This window comes from Orycteropus afer, unplaced genomic scaffold, assembly GCF_000298275.1.
Source record: "Orycteropus afer afer isolate SDZICR_OR568_19922 unplaced genomic scaffold, OryAfe1.0 scaffold00049, whole genome shotgun sequence".
Classification (NCBI taxonomy): Eukaryota; Metazoa; Chordata; class Mammalia; order Tubulidentata; family Orycteropodidae; genus Orycteropus; species Orycteropus afer.
In genome coordinates this window covers 748,763-770,946 of record NW_006921636.1, presented here as the reverse complement: position 1 = coordinate 770,946, position 22,184 = coordinate 748,763, and the positions used below count along the sequence as shown (strand labels likewise).

The following is a 22,184-nucleotide window of genomic DNA, read 5'->3' as shown; positions in this document are numbered from 1 at the left end:
TGACTGCTACTTCCATGGGCATTGATTTTGGATCCAATAAAATGAAATCCCGGACAACTTCAATCTTTTCTCCATTTATTGTGATGTTGCTTATTGGTCCAGTTGTGAAGATTTTTGTTTTCTTTATTTTGAGGTGTAATCCATTCTGAAGACTGTGGTCTGATCTTCATCAGTAAGTGCTTCATGTCATCTTCACTTTCAGCAAGCAAAGTTGTGTCATCTGCATGTGGTAGCTTGTTAATGAGTTGTCCTCCAATCCTGATGCTGTTTTCTTCACATAGTCCAGCTTCTCAGATTATTTGCTCAGCATACAGATAGAATAAGTATAGAAAAAGAATACAACCCTAACACACACCCTTCCTGATTTTAAACCATGTTTAAAATTGTTAAAAAAAAAAAAAAAAAAAGTTGTTTTCTGAACAACTGCCTCTCGGTCTAAAAAAAAAAAAAAAAAAAGTTGTTTTCTGAACAACTGCCTCTCGGTCTGTGTACAGGTTCCTCATGAGCACAATTAAGCGTTCTAGAATTCCTGTTCTTTGCAATGTTATCCATAATTTGTTATGATCCACACAGTCAAATGCATTTGTATAGTCAATAAAACACAAATAAATATCTTTCTGGTGTTCTTTGCTCTCAGCCAAGATCCATCTGACATCAGCAATGATATCCCTCATTCCATGTCCTCTTCTGAATCTGGCTTCAATATCTGACAGTTCCCTGTCAATATACTGCTGCATCCATTTTTGAATTATCTTCAGCAAAATTTTCCTTGCATGTGATATTGATGATATTGTTCAATAATTTCTGCATTTTGGATCGCCTTTCTTTGGAATGGGCACAAGTATGGGTCTCTTCCAATCAGTTGACTGGGGGTAGCTATCTTCCAAATTTCTTCACATAAAATGAGTGAGCATCTCTAGCACTGCATCCATTTGTTGAAACATCTCAATGGCTATTCCGTCAATTCTTGGAACCTGGCTTTTCACTAATTCCTTTAGAGTAAACCCGCCCCATGGGGCTTCCAAGGCTGTAATTTTTATGGAACCAGACTGTCTCATCTTTCTCCCTTGGAGCTGCTGGTGGGCTCCACCTGCTGACCTTTTGGTTGGCAGCTGACTGCCTTCACCACAGCACCACCAGAGCTCTTTGAATCGTGAGTTACCCACTGATAATTTCTATAAGAATGATGGCCAAGGTAGTCCCCAACTAGATTAAGCATAAAGCTAGCTGGGCTTTTGAAAGTAAACTCCCATTTTTTTCTGGAGAAAAGTAAGCTTTTCAAAATCCTTAAGGTTGATATGAGGAGCTCTGGTGGCACAATGATTAAAGTACTTGGCTGCTAACCAAAGTGTTAGTGATTCAAACCCACTAGCTGCTCCACAGGTGAGAAATGAGGCAGCCTGCTTCCCAAAAGATTTGCAGGCTTTGATACCCTATGGGGTAGATCTATACTATCCTATAAGGTCACTATGAGTCAGAATCGACTGGGTTTGAATGGCAGTGGGTTCAATTTTTGGTTTTAATATTGACATGCTTAGTAACTCATACAAAGGTTTCTTGTCTGTTTTGATAGCTTCAGATTTTAGCTCCACTTGAAATGAAAGCTTTCTGGGATCAGTAAGCCTCAATACATCCTGGGAAAGGAAAGGGGAGATGAAAGGGTGAAGGGTCACATGACTAAGTTGAAGGAGTGAGCAGGCTGGTAGCAGCCCAAAGTAAACAGAAGTCATGTTGATTTTCCCAACTTGACCTGCTCTTGTTGGAGCATGGAGCTGTTATACAAGGACTGGATTGTGTCAATAGAACTCTATTTAAATAGTGCTTTTAATCAGAATCTTTGACATCAAATTCTTTTCTGCTCATTATCCAAATCTTCTGTTAGAAATGAACCTTTGTAACTGGATCTCCTTTTGAACTTGGCTTTTCAATGATGTTCTCTTGTCCTTTCAATGATGATTCGCAGAAGTATTTCAGATTTTGCTTAATGCCTTTTGTCTTTCTCACCTGGAAAATGCAACTGTGGAATGGGCAGGAAAGGCAAAAGCAAGCAGATGGTTTTCTTCACGTGGGTGACCTTTGGGAAATCAGTTGGGAACTGACTCTTGACTAAGCGCTGCTGAAATCTGCTGTCACCCCCTGTCAAGCAAATGAGAGTGATTCCTAGTGACTGTGGCCTGGAGATCAACTGCTTATTCCTTGGACTTTGCACTCCGCAAGAAATTATATGAAATGTATATCAATGTCATAAGACTATTTTTAGTGGAACAACTTCTAAATAGATTTTTAGATTTAAAATTTTTCATACTTTTCAGTCATTGTTATTTATTCATTAAAGTTTTTGTCATAATCAGTTGACATCTACTATTATTTCCTGAACAAAGTGAAACCTGCGAGAGCTGGAAGTCAATAAGACTGGCTTACTGTTCTGAATCTCAGAACAATGTTGACAGGGTGCCATTTTACCACGTTTCTTATCGGTGGCATAGTACCTAAGGCACTTGACTGCTCACCAGAAGGCTGGCAGTGCAAAGCCACCAGCCACTCCTCGGAAGGAAGACTGGGCAATCTACTTCCATATTGATACTGCCTCAGAAACCCAAGGAGAGGTCACTGTGAGTCAGATCCAACTTGATGGCAGTGAGTTTTTTATCAGCTGTTTTAGTGGAAAATATTTGAGTTTCTTTCGCAGACAGGTTTCTGCCTTGTACAGCTCCTGGATTCTGCAGGTTTGACTGTAGTTTTGCTTTAGGTCAGCTCACTTTGTTCATTTAAGTCCATTTATCATAAAGGAAAAGCTTCACTACTACCATTAATAGGAGACCAGCATCCTTTGCTGTGGCTACTGATAGAAATTCATGCTTAAAAAAACAATGAAAGGAAAATAGTTTCTTTTGGATTCTGACTACCTACTGCTGCATGCCAACAATCTTGACAACGTTTCTTTCTTTTTTTTTTTTTCAAAAAAAGAAAACAGTTTTATAATTGTTAGAGACTTACTCCTTGATACACACAGAGTTTAACAGAACACAAGAGAGAATAACTCTTTTTCCTTTTTGTTTATACATAAGCAACCTCAACAACTATTTGTTTTTTGTGTGTGAAAATACATATAACAACATTTGACAGTTCAGCTCTTTTTTTCAAGTATACATCTTAGTGATATCAATTCCATCAATCCATTAATTGGCTATGAAATGCTTACCCTTAATGGGTGCCAAATTCCCATCACCGTGAACAGAAATCGCTGCTTCTCAAATAATGGCTACCCTCCCCCATCCCTTCTGCCCTGGGTAACCACCAGTCAGTGCTGGTTTCTATGCATTTGCCTTTTCTCGTTATTTTATTAAGTGAGATCGTACAATATTTGTCCTTGGATTGACTTATTTCACTTAGCTTAATGTCTTCAAGATTCATTCCTGCTGTAGAGTCTGTCAATTCTTGGCTTCTCTTTCTGGTTGAGTAGGAGGATTCTACTGGGAGCTCTGGTGGCATGGTGCCTAAGGCATCTGACTGCTAACCAGAAGGCTGGTGGTTCAAACCCACCAGCCACTCCTCAGAAGGAAGATGGGGCAATCTACTTTCATAGTGATACTGCCTGGGAAACCCAAGGAGGGGTTGCTTTGAGTCGAGTCCGACTCAATGGCATATAACAACAACAGCAACAGGATTCCATTGGCAAAGGGCATAACTTTTTCTGTAAGTGGATATTGGGTCTGTGAACCATCTAAAGATATCTCACTTTATGGAATGTCTTCTTTAAACCCTATCCCAAACTTTGGGATTCACTGAGATAATGGGGGGAAGGGACCAGAATCAAGAGTCCTGGACTGTGGATGGCCTCATGTCTATACTCCCTGTGTGACTCTGGGTCACTTTGCAGCTCCAATTTTCTGCTTTGTATACAATGAGAATTAATAATTGTACTTAACTGGGTTATATTGCTGCTCTTAGGTGCCATGGAGTAGATTTAAACTCATAGCAACCCCATGTGACAGGGAGGAACAGTCTCACAGAGTCTTCTAGGGTGTAATTTCTACAGAAGGGGGTGTGTTGGCACAGTGGTTAAGCACTTAGCTATTAAACAAAGAGTTGGGAGTTCAAACCCAATAGCTACTCCATGGAAGGAAGATGTGGCAGTCTGCTTTTGTAAAGATTATAGCATTGGAAGCCCTATGGGCAGTTCTACTCTGTCATATAGGATCTCCATGCATTTGAATTGATGTGACAGCAATTTTCTTTCTTTCTTTTTTTGATGTTTACTGAAGCAGACCACTAGCTCTTTCTCCCACAGAGCTTCTGGGTGGATTTGAACTTCCAACCTTTCAATTAGCAGCTGAGCATTTAACCATTGAGCCACCAGGGCTTCTTAACGGTTGTAATGAGGAGTAAATCAGATAATGTATGTTCTTGAAAGCATTGATATTTGGACAGTATTAATCATTTAAAGAGGCACTATGTTAGGAACCATTATTGGGAAAAGCATTATGGTTCCAGAGAGAACAGTGAGAAAATAAAGACTGGTAGAAGAGACATATTTCTGACGAGGTTATTGGGACCAATCATGGTGCCTGGGGACAGGTAAGTCACTTCTGACCAAACATTTGGCTCCTGCCTCAGTGTCTTTGCACTCAGCATTCTCTGGGTCTGAAATGGCTAGACCAATTGTCCATATGACCCACCCCCTCTGATCTTAGGAGCCTCTGCACAAGTGTCCCCTCTGAGAGATGGCTTGCTCAATCCCTTCTGTAAAATAGCACAGTTCCTCTGCACCAACACAAAATCCTCGGACACAGGAGGCCTGTTAGCACAACAGTTAAGCACTCAGCTGCTAACCAAAAGGTTGGCAGGTCAAGACCACCAGCTGCTCTGTAGGGGCAAAGTTCTGGTGATCTACTTCCCTAAAGATGACAGCCTAGGAAACTCTATGGGGGGCAATTCTGCCCTGTCATGTGGGGTCACTATGAATCAACAGTGACTCTACAGCACACAATGACAACAACAACATGTCCTTGTAGCACATCCTTATCCCTACTTGATGATAAGTTTGTTGATTTTCTTTACTGAAGTATAAGCTCTAGGAGGGCAGAGGCTTTTTCTCTTGTCCAATGTTTTACCCCCAGTGAACAGAACAATACCTGACACAGAGTAAATGCTGAAAATGAATACAGGAAGCAATAAATAAGTGATAAAGAATTGATTTCAAACATTGATGAATGAATGCATGCCAGAAAGAATTCCTGGAGAGGGATATGTTCAGTGATTCCCTCTTGGAATATTGTTACACATTGAAGAAATGATTGTGTTTAATCTGTGAATCTCTACACAAAGTCCTCTGATAGCGATTCAGCTGTTTTGGCAGACTCAAAGTGAAAAAAGCATAATGCATGTGGAGTTTGGGGCCTGCGTATTTTCTTCATTGCCAGAGAAAAATAAAATCTATAATGATAAAGACTCAGGAAGGACTTTTTAAAGAAAAGTTTAGAGCTTGGCAGAAAATAACATCTGGTTGATCTGAGATATAAGAAAAAAGGCAAGAAATTCAAAGTGGAGGTGAACTAAAGGAGTATTCCTTGCACACAGCCCTGAAGTTCAACCACTTTGAGGTAGTATTGAGGATCTGATATAGTTACTTTTAGTGGTCAGGTAAGTTTGTGTAGGAAGGTGTCCTGGTGGTATAATACTTAAAAGCCTGGCTGCTAACCAGAGGTTGGTGATTTGAACTCATACTGGCTCCACAATTAAAACAAGTCCATGAGAGCCAAAATATGACCTTGAATATATCCCTCCTGAATTTAGAGACCATCTAAAGATTAGATTTGATGCATTGAACATCAATGACTGAAAACCAGAAGAATTGTGGGATGACATCAAGAGCATCATCCATGGAGAAAGCAAGAGGTCATTAAAAATATGAGAAAGATAGAAAAATCCAAAATGGATGTCAGAAGAGACTCTGAAACTTGCCTCTGAGCAAAGAATGGCTAAAGCAAATGGAAGAAATGAGAAGACAAAAGAGCTCAAAAGAAGATTTCAAAGAGCAGCTGGAGCAGACAAAGCCAATTACTATAATGAAATATATATTGGGAGCTCTGGTAGTGTAGTGCCTAAGGCACTGGACTGCTAACCAGAGGGCTGGCAGTTCAAACCCACCAGCAACTCCTCAGAAAGAAGATGGGGCAATCTACTTCCATAGTGATACTGCCTCAGTAACCTAAGGAGGGGGTCGCTGTGAGTCAGGTCCAACTCGATGGCACATAACAACAACAATAATGAAATGTGCAAAGACCTGGAGTTAGAAAATCAAAAGGGAAGAAAACGCTCAGCATTTCTCAAGCTGAAAGAACTGAGAAAAAACTTTAAGCCTCAAGATGCAATATTGAAAGATTCTATGGGCAAAATATTGAATGATGCAGGAAACATCAAAAGAAGATGGAAGGAATACACAGAGTCACTGTACCAAAATGAACTGGTCGATCTTCATCCATTTCAGGAGGTGGCATATGTTCAAGAACCAATGGTACTGAAGGAAGAAGTTGAAGCTGTACTGAAGGAATTGGGGAAGAACAAGGAATTGATGGAATACCCACTGAGTTGTTTCAACAAAAGGATGCCCCATTGGAGGCACTCACTGAGCTATGCCAAGAGATTTGGAAGACAGCTACCTGGCCAACTGACTGGAAGAGATCCATAGTTCTACCCATTCCAAAGAAAGGTGAACCCACACAATGTGGAAATTATAGAACAATATCGTTAATATTGCATGTAAGTAAAGTTTTACTGAAGATTATTCAAAAACGGTTGCAGTAGTATATTGATAGAGAACTTCCAGAAATGTAAGCTGAATTCAGAAGAGAATGTGGAACAAGGGATATCATTGCTGATGTCAGATGGACCTTGGCTCAAAGCAAAGAATACCAGAAAGATGTTTACTTGTGTTTTATTAACTATGCAAAAGCATTTGATTGTGTGGATCATAGCAAATTGTGGATAACATTGAGAAGAATGGGAATTCCAGAGCACTTAATTGTATTCATGAGTAACCTGCATATAGACCAGGAGGCTGTCGTTCGAACAGAACAAGGGGACATTGCATGGTTTAAAATCAAGAAGGCAGTGCATCAGGGTTGTATTCTTTCACCATACTTATTCAATCTGTATGCTGAGCAAATAACCCGAGGAGCCAGACCATATGAAGAAGAACATGGCATCAGGATTGGAGGAAGACTCATTAACAACCTGCGATATGCTGATGACACAATTTTGCTTTCTGAAAGTGAGAATGACTTGAAGTACTTACTGATGAAGAATGAAGAATACAGTCTGCAATATAGATTACATCTCAATGTGAAGAAAACAAAAATCCTCACCACTGGACCTATAAGCAGCATCACAATAAATGGAGAATATTGAAGTTGTCAAAGACTTCACTTTGCTTGGTTCTACAATCGATGCCAGTGGAAGCAGCAGTCAGGACATCAGATGATGTATATAACACTGGGAAAATTGGCTGCAAAGGACCTCTTTCAAGTGCTGAAGAGCAAAGATGTCTCCTTGAGGACTAAGGTTCACCTGACACAAGCTATGGTATTTTCAGTCGCTTCATATACATGAGAGAGCTGGACAGTGAATAAGGGGGATTGAAGAAGAGTTAATGCTTTTGAGTTGTGATGCTGGCAAAGAATGCTGAGAGTACTGTGGACTGCTAAAAGAACTAACGGATCTGTCCTGGAGGAAGTGCAGCCAGAATGCTCCTTGGAGGTGAGAATGGCCAGACTTGGTCTCACCTACTTTGATCATGTTGTCAGAAAGGACCATTCCCTGGAGAAAGATGTCATGCTTGGTAAGATGGAGGGTTGATAAAAGAGGGGAAGGCCCCCAAGCAGATGGATTGATATAGTGGTGGCAGCAGTAGGCTTAAGTATAGCAAGGATCATGGAGCTGGTGCAGGACCAGGTGGTGTTTCGTTCTACTGTGCATGGGGTGGCTATGAGTTGGAGATGACTCAATGGCACCTAACAACAACAACAACAACAACTGGCTCCACATGAGAAAGACTTGGAGATCTGTTCCCATAAAGATAACAGCCTAGAAAACTGTGTGGGACAGTCTGCTCTGTCACATGAGGTCACTATGAGTCGGATTTGAATCCACAACAACTAGCTTCTGTAGCCTCCATTTCTATAGATGTTGAGATTCAACCAGAATCTGAGATCATATTAGCAAAACCTGCGTTAGCTTCAAAAGTGATTCTTCTGGGCACATTAATTCTTTGTGGAAGGGATATTAAAACATATGTCCCGCCTCTGTTTTCTCATTTACATAAAAGGAATGGTGGTGGAAAAAGATGATTTGTGATTTGTTTTATGACTTGTAAAGATCTCTGCAAATGTTAATTATCAAAATGATCATTTAGCAAGCATACTGAGGAAAGCTCTATTAGATTGCAACTCATTTGATAGTGAAGTGTGTGTATATGTGTGTTGGTGTGTGTGTGTGTGTGCACATGGGTGTTTGCTGGGATGTATCCGATGTGAAGACAGACCACTGCTTTAGAAGCTGCCTGTCCTCTGACGCAGGAAACCACCCCCCTGCCTGCTCTGTGAACACTCACCTTCCTGGACCTGAGGTGTTGAGTTGCTTATTACCTAAACCAATTTGGAAAATGGGCAATTGTGTTCTGACTCACACAATTCCCGCTGCATTTCCTGACTGATTCAGATGACTTATTGCTTCCTCTTTGACCTTAATGCATGTGTAATGAAATGACAAATTTCAAAGTCATTGCTGTGTTTCAGCTTGGGGTGGACTACTCTTATGTAATGTTTCACTAGCAGGGCTGGAATAAAGCCTGACGTTCTGTTTCTACCGCTGAGAGAAACCACATTGAAAAGAAAGAGTCCCTCTAATGGGAGGTGAATTTCAAGGGTCCCAAGGGTCCTCTAAAAGGAGCTCTGGTGGCACAGTGACTAAGCACTCAGCTGCTAACTGAAAGGTCTGCAATTTGAACCCAGTAGCTGCTCTGGGGGAGAAAGATGTGGCGCCTGCTTCTGTAAAGATTTATAGCCTTGGAAAGCCTATGAGGTAGTTCTACCTTGTCTCATAGAGTTGCTCTGAGTTGGGATCGACTCAACTGCAACAGGTTGTCAAGGTCCTCTAGGTAAAGATTTTTGAGTCAGTCATTAGTTTAGGAGTCATGTTGCCTCATTTAAACCTTGGTACCATCATTTTCCAGCTGTGACCTTAGGCATGTTAATGTTCCTCAGCCTGTTTCCTTATCTGGCAAATGCCGATCACAGTAGTATCTATTTCATAGGTTTTCGTGCAGATCAAGTGAGACATTCTATGTAAAAATATGAAGCACGGTGCATAGAAATAGGATGTTAGCTCTGGATATGATTGTTTCTCATTTATTCAGTACATTAATACGTCATTGCTAGGTGACTCAAGTGTGGCTGGGAGCTGGACAGAGGAACGGATCAATCTCACCAAGAGATGGTAGAATAGAGCGTCATGAAACTTATGTGGGAACATAAAGAAGAGGACAAGTTTTCTTGAGGAAATGGGCCTTGAAGGCTAAGAGGGGCTTCCTCAGAGAGAAAAGAGCAAGAGAAGAAGGCATCCACCATGCCAGTGGAAGCACCATAGAAATAAATCTGTGGATGAGGTTGCCCTTTGGTTTACCAAGTCTGCATATATCTATTGAGTTCTCACTCTATGATAGCTTCTGTGTTAGAATCTACGGACAAAATGGTGGTCACAAATGCATTGATTCTGCCCTGTGGAAAGTCTGCTGTAGAGGAGAACAGGCACTAAACCAATAGCCCACGTGGCCATAAAAGGACCAGGAGGGACATGAACATTTTGATCAGGGACATGATAGATGGATCCTGAACAAAAGGGAGAAAAATGTGGAACAGAATTTCAAATTCTTAAAGATTTCAGACTAACTAGATTTACGGAGACTAGAAGAACACTCAAAGCCATTGCCCTCAGATACTCTTTATTTTTCAACTAAAAGTATCTTCTGAAGTCATCTTTGAACTAAATAGCAATTTAGTTCAATTAGTAAAGAATGTGAGCTCTGAGAATATGAGATCAAATCGACAATACCCTAAATCCATTCCCCTCGAGTCCATTTCGACTCCTAGCAACACTACAGGACAGAGCAGAATTGCGTCACGGGTTTCCAAGGCTGTAAATCTTTACAGAACCAAACTGTTGAGTCCTTCTCTCACGGAATGGCTGATGGGTTTGAGCCACTTACCTTTCTGTTAGCAGCTGAGTGCTTAAGCACTGTACCGCCAGGGTTCCTTAATTTGACAGCAATGACTCTAAAGCGTAGATGAGAAGTGAATGGGACATGAGTGTAAGTTAATGATGGTGAAACAATTCGAGCAAGAGTGCTGAGACTGCTGACACAAAGTGAAGATGGTAACCAGTGTCACTGAACTGTGAATATAGAAATCGTTTAATGGGTGCATTTTTTTTAACTTCCCTTTCATCAAGGCAGTATGTGTCTACCCTCTAGTTACGGGTGTACCCTTCCTTCCCTTCATAGCCCTGGTAACCACCAAAAAATATTTCTTTTGGTGTGAAACCCTCTTCTTGACTTTTTACAATAGTTGTCTCATACAATATTTGTCTTTTGTGGTTGACTGATTTCACACAGCATAAGGTCCTCTAGGTTCGTCCACGTTATGAGATGTTTTGCAGATCCGTCATTGTTCTTTAATGTTGCAGTAGTCCACTGTGTGCCTGTCCCATAGTTTGTTGATCCATTCCTCTGCTGATGAGCATTTAGGTTGTTTCTATCTTTTGGCTTTTGTGAACAGTTCTGAGATGAACGTAGGTGTGCATATATCTGTTCTTGTCACAGTTCTTATTTCTCTAGGACATATACTTAGTAGTGGAATTGTTGAATCATATGATATGTCTATTTCTAGCTTTTTAAGGAAGTGCCATACTGTTTTCCACCATGTTTGCACCATTTCACAGTCCCACCAGCAGTGTAAAGGGTTCCAGTCTCTCCAGACCCTCAACAGCATTTATTGTTTTCTGGTTTTTTGAGTTTTGCTATTAGTGCTGGGGTGAGATGATATCTCATTGTTGTTTTGAGTTGTATCTCTCTAATGGCTAATGATCGTGAGCATTTCTTCACGTGTTTGTTAGCTGCCTGAATGTCTACTTTGGTAAAGGTCTGTTCCTGTCCTCTGCCCTTTTTTTAATTTGGATTATTTATTTTTTATTGTGAAGGTGTTGAAGTTTTCTATAAATTTTGGAGATTAGCCCCTTCCTTATCTGATATGTCGATTGGTGCATGTTTTGATCTGCATTTTTCACCAAAAATAAAAGAAATATTTAAAAAAAAAAGAAAGAAAAGACTATGAGAGACAGGAAGGCTAGGGAGAGGATAATATTGGATGATATAGCTCTTTAATGCTGATTCTTTCCAGGGGGATGGGCCCAGAAGGGTCAGGGCATTTGCCTCAGATTTAAACTAAGACCTGCAGGGTAAGCGGGAGTGAAGAAAAGTGTGAGGGGCTAGTCTTTCAGGTAAACCAGGTGGCCATTTTCTCCTTCTTCTCCCTGCTGGCATCTTTAGGCCTCAGAACAACCCCCCTCCCCCCACCTGCAGGTCTGATGTTTGTTAGCAAGGTTAAAAAGGTATAGTTCTGGGCTAACTACCCCCTCCTCAGAAAGTCAGGGGGGCACTATGCAGTAGAGTGTTTGTCAGCAGAGTTAAACAGATACAATTAGTCACTAAGGCTGGGGGCATAAACAGCCGGGAGAGGAAGTCTTGGTCTTCTCAGCTGTGGTGCTTGTGGGGCACACATAGCGTAAGATTACAGTCCACCTAAGTGGACCTACCTGGCCAAGGGGAGATCAGCAGTAGGTATGGTCCTTTTTAAGCTATTCCCACAAGGCAAAAGTGAGGTGTGTGAGGAAGAGCCATCATCCCTGCCCCGAGAGCTGTCGAGGGGAGCTACACATGATGGAACTTCTCCTTTTGTATGCTGTCTGATTCTTGTCAGTAATAAGAGCTTCTTTCCATGTGTTGAGCCCTGATAGAAGGACGTGATATGGATGGAGAAATCCATGATAGTTGCTGGTGCCCTTTTTCTAATGGCCTCTGTGGCCCAGAAATTGGGCACAACCTGTGAACACCATGCAGGTCTGGGGTGCTGTCTTACCCAAGTGGTTAAGTAGGACATGTCCTACATGAAGGAAGAGTGGGGAAAGCTTTGTGCCAGGAGAATCATGGTGCTTTTTAGAAACTGAACGAAGGCTGCTGCAGCTGGGGCATAGGACAAGAGAGGCAGGGAGGAGGATACAGAGGGCCTTGAAGGTCATTCTGGCTCATGTGTGGGCAATGAGTTAAAGGGAATTAAGTTGGAAGTGGAGAAGCTGATAAGGAGTTGCCACAAGACAACAGAGGCTTATATTAAGGTGATGGCACAAAAATAAACAAACTAACTAAATTGAAAAACAAACAGCTGTTGCAGCTGGTGAACTGTGAGGGACATGAGGTAGGTAGTTAGAGTGTCAGATATGTGGTGCAGAGTCGTGGGAGGGATTGACTTGGCCAGCTTTGAGGAGTGTCAGCATGATATTTCATGCTGATACATTTGCATTTCTAGTATACAAAGAGCTGATGGAAGTTAAGAACCAGGGAAATGAAATAATCAGATTACTCTGTGCATGGAGGATATTTATTTTGCTCCCTGCCTACTTTGTGAGCCAGGCATTTATTGAATTTAGAATAATAGATGGAAGAAACCTTACAACATAGCTGAAGGCAAAGATTGATGGAAGGCCCGTTTTTTGGTATAATAGCACAAAAGAGCTATACTCCTGGGAGGTTAAACTGGTCAGTGTGAAAGGCCTATTTATCTTGTAAATACTCTTCCCTGAAGCCACCCAAGCTTTCCCTCATGCAGGACCCAACTACCGCTGGTCTCAAGTGTAGCAAGGAATTCCAATGTAACTGAAAAAAGGACACCTAGTTCAGAGACCAACACAAATGAACTACCACCCTTAGTCAGAGGGGATGTGTTCACAAAAGTGTTGCAGGGACCTAGGGACTGTGGGAGAGAAGAAGAAGAGAAAGTCTAATAGAGACATGTCTTCCCTGAAGAAATTGGTCCCACCCAAGGTCCCCAGATTCTAAAATAGAAGTGCCATAACCATTGAAATGCAAGGGCTGAGTCAGAGAGAGGGAAAGTATTTTACAGATCTCTGTGTTAGAATCTATGACTGGGACTCAGAATAAGGCACCATTTTTAAACCTTGTGGACTCCATGTCTGAGGGCAGAGATTGAAATAATTTGGTTATGAGCTGGAACTCCCTTCCCTCTGTTCCTCGGGTTAGTATTTAACATACTTACACTGAGATTCCTCTGAAAAGATACTGTTTGGAGGCTGTAGGACTACACTGAAGGAAACCTGATGGCACATTGGTTAAACAGTCAGCTGCAAACCAAAAGCTTGGCTGTTTGAACCCACCCCGAGGCTACGTGGGTGAAAGACCTGCTGATCGCCTCCCATGAAGATTACAGCCAAGGAAGCCCTATAGCGTGGTCCTGCACCATTACATGGAGTTGTGGTGCATCCCAATCAACATGCTGGCACCCAGCAACAACATCATGAGCTTTCTGACCCTGTGCCAGATAATGTTCTTTAGAACAGTTAATAAGGAAAGGTAATTTGTTAACAATTCTTGCTACACATGAAGGAAAACACTCAATTCACCTAAATACTGCTAGCTATCAGATACAGAGACACGTTGCTGTCAAGTTGTCTTCTCATGAAACGTGCTTTCCTGCCTTCTGCATCTCATCTTCCTTTCATGCTACTGACAGGTAGCATTCACTTGGAGGAGCATGATCAGAACTTCTAATTCTTTGTTTCTCAGGTTACGGAACTCAACAATGTGAAGAATGTTGCCCGGTTGCCAAAGAGCACCAAGAAGCACGCCATAGGGATTTATTTCAATGACGAAACCTCTAAGACGTTTGCTTGTGAATCAGGTTTGTCGGAGGTGGTGGGACTTTTGGGTTAGCTTTCTATCTGATGCTGGGCATACAGGCTAATGTTCTGGCCATTTCCACAGACCTTGAGGCTGATGAATGGTGCAAAGTGCTCCAGGTGGAGTGCATAGGGACGCGGATCAATGACATCAGCCTTGGAGAGCCTGACTTACTGGCTACTGGTGTGGAGAGAGAACAGAGTGGTATGTAAAGAAAACTCTTCTTTGCTTTCATTTTAAACTGTGTTTGCCTTCCCTTATATAATCAAGCACAAGACATCTTCATTATGTACAAGTTTTGAAGTTATAAAAATATATGAAGAAAGAAGTAAATATAATCTTTAATCTTACCCACAAACTGTGCTAACATTTTTAGTAAATTTCTTTTCCGAATATTTTTTTCAATGTAAAATATAGATAGACCTACATTAAAGATATTGGCTAGGATTTTGGGATCCTGCTGTGTGCCTGTTCCTGTAGTTGACACTTTACCTCCTACCTCTGATAGATTCTTTAATTTTCCCAGCAGCCCTGGGATGTGCATACTATGGCATCCCTTATCTTACACATGAGGAATCTGAAGCTTAGAGGAGGTAGAGACCTAGTTCCTACCTCAATAGCTAATTAGTACTCAATTTCAGACTGTACTCTTAGCCCTATATTTACAATATATGGATTTTACAGTCCTAAAACTAAATTGTTCTAAGCTAGTAATAGAATTTGATTGAAGTTTATATAATATATAATTCGCAAATCAGGGTAACATTTTCAACCAGAAAGTCAAAAATGTTCTGAAGTAGAAAACTCTTTTACAGTTTCTAGCTTTCACTCCTAATTGTACATTGCTGTAGAAACAGGGCCAGAATAGTATTTACATAATAACAATTCACCCTAAAGTACAGCTTCTAGTCTGACTTTAGGAGTTTCTGTTGTCAAAACTGTACATAGATAATTCTGTAAAAAAAGCACAATGGTAAGGCTAGACTATTGTTTGACTAATAAGTGACTTTTAAGAAATCAGTTTTCTCAAGGCTCAAGGTACAAAAATCATTTCGGGGTATCTCCTGTGGATCACCTCAACTTGTTTGGAATCTAGAAATCTGTTTCCATGAGAAATAAAAACTCCTCTCCCAAACAGGAGAGTGTGGTCTTTTTCCTTGCCTTTTTAAATTTAAAATCCTATTAAAAGCTTCCCAATGCTTTTAATAGAATCCAAACTTCATGAATGTTTTCACAAGTCTAAACCTACTTAAATCTGTGATTTCTTTTTTCACTCAAACACTTGAGCCAACTATTTGAGCTAAACGCCCAAACTGGGAATAAATATTTTTAAAAACAATAACCAAAATATTCATGAGCACTCTGGAAGCACCAGTGTTGGTTTCCAGTAGGAGGCTGAAGGTGAGGAATCATTTTTTTATCTGCAAATAACTGAGCCTTGAGATAGGGTAGATTGGATCACCGAGTTCAGCCTCAGCTGGTTGACTTGAATGATGAGGTCACATCACAACTGAAGGGGCTCTGTGGTCATCTGGCTTGATTATGAACACGGCAGAAGTGGAATTGTATTGACCTTTCTGTGGGAGCACACGCCAATTGTTAGTAAAAAATGCTCTCCGTCCCAACTGGAACTATGTCTTCATGACACATTTATAGCTCATGACTATTTGGATGGACCATGTCTGCCGTCATCTATCTCCATGGGAAGGTTATTGGCCGTGACCTCAAAGTGCTGGCTAATGCTGAGGGCCTTTTTGTAGACTGTGAAATTGAGCTACAGAAAAGTTCAGTCATTTATCCAAGGTCATATGATCAAGCCATCAGCTCCTCCTCCAATAGTCCACTACATCAAGGTGTCCCTGGGCAGAGAGAGTGCACTCACAGTGTTCACAGGCTAGTACCTATGATGCCGAACATAAAGCAGAAACATGACTGTTTTTTTTTTTTAACCTAGAGTGAGCAGATCCACATTTATTTCCACACTTTATACTTGTGAGACAGTATCCTGCTAGGATCACAAAATGAATTCAAGAAATAGCTGTGTCTAGGAGTTACCTTTGCCATGCCCGTTTTCTGTCCCTTCATTTCCTCGTTTGTCAAATGGGAATAAAAAGAACCAGCAAAATATAACTACTAAGGATTATGATAAACTCAACTATGTCTTTTAAGGCATTTTAAAAATTTTCAGTTGTATAGCTTCAAGTGATTTTGACTAAAATGATCATGGTCACCACCACTCTAACTGATGTTATTCTTGAGCCAGGTAGAGTTATAGAAATAGGAGCTCTGGTAGCATAGTGCCTAAGGCACTTGCTGCTAACCAGAAGGCTGGTGGTTCAAACCCATCAGCCACTCCTTGGATGGAAGGTTGGGCAATCTACTTCTGTAGTGATACTGCCTTGGAAACCCAAGGAGGGGTCACTATGAGTCGGGCCTGACCGATGACACATAACAACAACAACAACAACATGCAAAGAGATGGGTAATGGTCTCTTGTACTCTTTACTGAATGAAGACAGTCTTTCTTACTTGGTCCAGAAATTGGTCCATTACAAATATATTTTAAAAGTAATAGTTACTAGAAAGCAGCAAATATTCAGTTATTGAGCATTTGAAGTAATTCAGAAAAGTAATCCAGAAACAGAATTTTAATAGCCCTATTTATGAACTAAAATCTTTGAAAATTGTGATATAATTATCTTATATGAAAATAATTAATTTAGAATAAAACTAACATTAAATTTTATTGCAGTACTATTTCATTTGATGTAGTTAATCTACCATAATATCGGGTAGGTGGGGAATGTGTTTGTTATAGTAATAATATTTTTGTTCTTATTTCATTCAAAGGAGCTCTGGTAGCACAGTGCCTAAGGAATTTGACTGCTTACCAGAAGGCTAGTGGTTCAAACCCACCAGCCACTCCTCGGAAGGAAGGTTGGGCAATCTACTTCCGTGGTAATACCGCCTTAGAAACCCAAGGAGGGGTCGCTATGAGTCAGGTTCAACTCACCGGCAGTGAGTTTGGGTTTTTAACTCCATAATTTCCTAAATGATTGGATTTTCTAGAAATGTAACAGAAATGACTGAATTTGTAGGGATGACTATTTGGTTGCAGTAAATCAGCCAAGCAATTTATTCAGGGTAATCTTAAATTATAACAAATCTTCCAAATAAGTAAATGAATATTTTTTCCCAGTGTTTGACTTACAAGAAAGATCTTTGTTAAAACTAGTTCAAAAATGTACATTAGTGTTTTCCCAGACTGTTGGTCAGATAAGTGCCTAGTCTTATTTCAATAATTTGGGATATAATTTTTTATTCAATTATGAAAATTATAAGTTGATCCTTATAACTTAAAAATCATTAAACCATGAGATAATAATTCTGCACCAGCATCTTTTGTGAACACAAAGTGTGAGTGTAATTAACTTGTGCTTGGCAGAAAAAAAAATTGGTTTTAATGTCTTTAGTCTTTTATTGACGTACAGTTTTTTTTCTTATGCAAATTGAAATATTCTAAAAATGGTCTTTGGTCAAGTAAATAGTGCTCAGTGCATACTCATAGCCAGACCGTGTCATTTTTACGTTATTTAATATGAGCTGCGTTTAAAAGCCCGTTTCCTGGGACTGGTCATTTATGAGCGAGGTTTATGCTCCTGTATGTTCAGCAAAAATGTAGAGAGGAATGTGAGCTTAAATTGTTTTCAAATGCCTCTGTTTTCCTACAGTGTCTTTGCTGGTTTATTCCTGGGGATTTTGGACTAACCTTTTGTTTTTCTCCCAGAGAGATTCAATGTGTATTTGATGCCATCTCCTAACTTAGATGTACATGGCGAATGTGCCTTGCAGATTACATATGAGCATATCTGTCTTTGGGACGTCCAGAATCCCAGAGTCAAACTCATCTCTTGGCCGCTAAGCGCCCTGCGGCGGTATGGACGCGATGCCACGTGGTTCACGTTTGAGGCAGGGAGGTGAGTGCAATGGCCATTTTTCCCGTTTTTCTTTCTCCTTTTCCTTCCCCAGGCTCATATCACTTAAGGCCTGAGTTTCTGTATGAGCTCCAACCTGAAGCAAAGTTTGGACAATTCACAGTTACGACTGGGTAATGCTGGGGCTATTGCAAAATATTCATGTAGTCGACATGGCTTTTTATCCCCAGTGGAAGGTTCTCATGTTTTACGGAGGTGGTATGAATTCCATTACACAGTTTGATTCCATACTACAAACTGAAGATGAACTAGGTGAAAATGCTAAAAATTGTACTATGGCTCAAGCTGAACAGAGACCAGCTTCTTTTTTTGGAAAAACTTTTGTAATGTTATACAGTTTGTTTTCCTCATCTGAACTACCTGGGAGATTATTAATATGAAGGGCTGTTGGCATGTTTGAAGTTGCAGGTGACTTGGTCTTTGTACTTTGCTCACAGTGTGAAGAATGGCAAGAAAATGGAAGAATTCCATTCTAAAACGTGCCCATTGTGATACCCAGTGCGCCCTTGCAGGGCTTTTACTCTCTGTTTAGAGGTTAATATGGGATAGCCAAGGTAGTCCCAATACAGTTGTATTATCACCAGATACAAAGAGATTTGTCTAAGCAATGTCTCATTTGTTCTCCATCTCTCCTTCAAAATCTCGTCTCACTCTCTTTTTTTCTCTCTCCCTTTTGAAATACCACAGATAAGTTTTCTGTTTTTGAGTTGTAACTGACTAAGTTGTAGGACTGGAGCTTTGCTGGCGTAGTGCCTAGGCATTTGACTACTAACCAGAAGGCTGGTGGTTCAAACCCACCAACCACTCCTCAGAAGGAAAGTTGGGCAATCTACTTCTGTAGTGATACTGCCTTGGAAACCCACGGAGGGGTCGCTATGAGTCGGATCCGACTCCATGGCCATGAGTTTAGTTTTTTGGTTTAAGTTGCAAGACAAGGAGCCCTGGTGGCATAGTGGTTAACAGCTAGGCTGCTAACTAAAAGATTGGCAGGTTGAACCCACCAGCCACTCTGCAGGAGAAAGATGTGGTAGTCTGCTTGTTTCCAAAAATTACATCCTTCAAAACCCTATGGAGTGGTTCTCCTCTTTGCCATAGGGTTGCTATGAGTCAGAATTGACTTGATGGCAACGGGTTTGGGTTTTGGAAGTTATATGAAGCACAAGTCCTTTTGTATATGACCTGACATCACATTCCAGTTGAAATCAAATAAATTTTTCTGCTTGTCTTTGTAAAGTGAATGCTAAAGGAGCTCTGGTGGTGTAGTGGTTAAGGCATTTGGCTGTTAACCAAAAGGCTGGTGTTCAAAACCACCAGCTGCTCTACAGAAAAAAAGATGAGGCAGTCTGCTTCCGTACAGAGTTACAGCCTTGGAAACCCAATGGGGGTCACTATGCATCGAAATCAACATGGTGGCAGTGAATTTGGTTTAGATTTGAACAAGAATGTAGTACTTGCCGTAAGGAAAGCCGAAAGAGATGTTCTAAACATGTAAGACCCTAATTCATATCCACAGTCTTAGGCTGTATTCTTTAGAGGAACAAAACCAGTGAAGCATATATGTAAATATAGAGAGACAAATTTACTTCAAGAAAATGGCTCATACAGTTGTGGGGGTGGCAAGTCTCAGATCCATGGGTCAGGCAGCAAGCTGGAGGCCTCTGCAGGCTCATGTGGCTGCAGGGCTGGGCTGAGGAACTCAAAATCTGCAGGTTAGGTGACTTCTGTAGGCAAGAGACTTCTGCAGGCTTTTGTTCCAAGAACCAGAGGTCAGGCAACAAGAAGAGTGCAGGGTAGAGAAAGACGGTGAGCTCTGTCAGAACATCCATTTATATGCTGGCTGCAGGACACACCCACAAAGAAACTCCCCTTTCAACTGATTGACGGCTCATGTCAGATCACTGAGTGGAAGGTGATTACATAGTGTCTGCCAAATCACTGAGGATCCTGGCCCAGCCCAGTTGACATCACATTAACCATCATGTACAGATAGAACAGTAATGCTTCCCCCAAATCAATCTGTTAGTGACAGTTTAAACAAAGTCCAATTATCTACAGTTTGATTTTCAAAAATACGATCAATATGATTTTCCTACAACTGTCCTAGAAGTTTTTAAAATTCTTTCCCATACAGCTTTGTTATGGTCTATTTTATTTTCAGGTACCTGGAAATTGAAATGTTGTAAATAAATTGGTAGATCTCCAGAGAATACAGAGATCATCACACTAAAAAATAAACTTTAATGTTCAGAGTCATGTCCTAATTTTGTCAGAATCACTTATATATTATCCTTATGAAAAAATCCCCATAGAAAAATTAAGAATTTGTTTTCCAAGGTTGATATATTTTCCTCTCTGGGTCTCAGAGATTATTTATGGATTAATTGTAACCAGTGAAACCTATGCACAGAAGATGCTTTAAATAGAAATAGACATTTGTATTGACTATTCACTTTGTATCACTCTCCACTCATGTTTTCATATTGATGTGTAGGGGAATGCAGCATTGATCGGGAGTTTTGGGGGTCTATTTTGGGCAGTATTAATTCAAATATTAATATTTTTCTGTTGTTTTTTATTTACTATTTACAGGAACTCTTGTTGTTGTTAGGTGCTGTTGAGTCATCACCAACTCACAGCGACCCTATCTATGCACAGCAGAACAAAACACTGCCCAGTCCTGTGCCAGCCTCACAATCCTTGCCATACCTGAGCCCATTGTTGCAGCCACTGTGTCAATCCATCTTGTTGAGGGCCTTCCCCTTTTTTGTCTGCAATATATTTTACATTTCAATATAAAGAAAGCCCTCCACTTTACTAAGCATGATACCCTTCTCCAGAGAATGGTCTCTTCTGACAACATGACCGAAGTAGGTGAGACAAAGTCTGGCTGTTCTCGCTTCCAAGGAGCATTCCAGCGGCACTTCTTCCAGGACAGACTTGTTAGTTCTTTTAGCAGTCCATGGTACTTTCAGTATTCTTCACCAACGCCACAGCTCAAAAGCATCAACTCTGCTTCAGTCTTCCTTGCTCATTGTCCAGCTCTCATATGCATATGAGGCGATTGAAAATACCATGGCTTGGGTTATGTGCACCTTAGTCTTCAAGGAGACATCTTTGCTCTTCAGCACTTGAATGAGGTCTTTTGCAGCAGATTTGCTCAATGCAATATGTCATCTGATGTCTTGAGTGCTGCTTCCACTGGTGTAGATTGTTGTTGTTGTTGTTGTTACGTGCCGTAGAGTCGGACCCGGCTCATAGCCCCCTCCTTGGGTTTCTGAGGCGCTATTACTACAGAAGTAGATTGCCCAGCCTTCCTTCCGAGGAGTGGCTGGTGGATTTGAACCACTGGCCTTCTGAGTAGCAGTTAAGTGCCTTAGGCACTACACTACCAGGGCCCAAGTAATATAAAGTCTTTGGCAACTTCAATCTTTTCTCCATTTATCATGATGGGGCTTATTGATCCAGTTGTGAGGATTTTTGCTTTCTTTATATCGAGGTGTAAAATATACTGCAGACTGTAGTCTTTAATCTTCATCAGTAAGTGTTCAAGTCATCCTCACTTTCAGCAAGCAAAGTTGTATTGTCTACATATCGCAGGTTGTTAATGAGTCTTGCTCCAATCCTGATGCCACGTTCTTCTTCATATTGTCCAGCTTCTTGGATTATTTGCTCAGCATACAGATTGATTAAGTATGGTGAAAGGATACAACCCTGACACACACCCATCCTGATGTTAAGCCATGCAGTATCCCCTTGTTCTGTTCAACTGACAGCCTCGTGGTCTATGTACAGATTCCTCATGAGTACAATTAAGTGTTCTGGAATTCCCATTTTTCTCAATGTTATCTATAATTTGTTATGATCCATATAGTCGAATACTTTTGCATAGTCAATAAAACACAAGTAAACATCTTTCTGGTATTCTTTGCTTTGAGCCAAGATCCATCTGACATCAGCAATGATATCTATCCCTCCTTCCACGTCCTCTTCTGAATCTAGCTTGCATTTCTGGAATTTTTGTCAATATACTGCTGCAACTGTTTTTGAATTATCTTCAGTAAGATTTTACTTGTGTGTAATATTAACGATATTGTTCAATAATTCCGCATTCTGTAGGATCACCTTTCTTTGGAATGGTTACAAATATGGATCTCTTCCAGTCA

General features: G+C 40.7%; 1 protein-coding gene across 1 annotated transcript in view; it reads left to right on the top strand.

Moving 5' to 3' along the window:
* The window catches only part of LOC103194880 (docking protein 5), a 263,138-nt gene that overhangs the window by 135,931 nt on the left and 105,023 nt on the right, over nucleotides 1–22,184 (top strand). Inside the window, 4 exon segments of the mRNA XM_007938300.1 lie at nucleotides 9,646–9,675; nucleotides 13,913–14,027; nucleotides 14,111–14,230; nucleotides 17,814–18,003. Coding sequence (XP_007936491.1) covers nucleotides 9,646–9,675; nucleotides 13,913–14,027; nucleotides 14,111–14,230; nucleotides 17,814–18,003 — 455 coding nt within the window.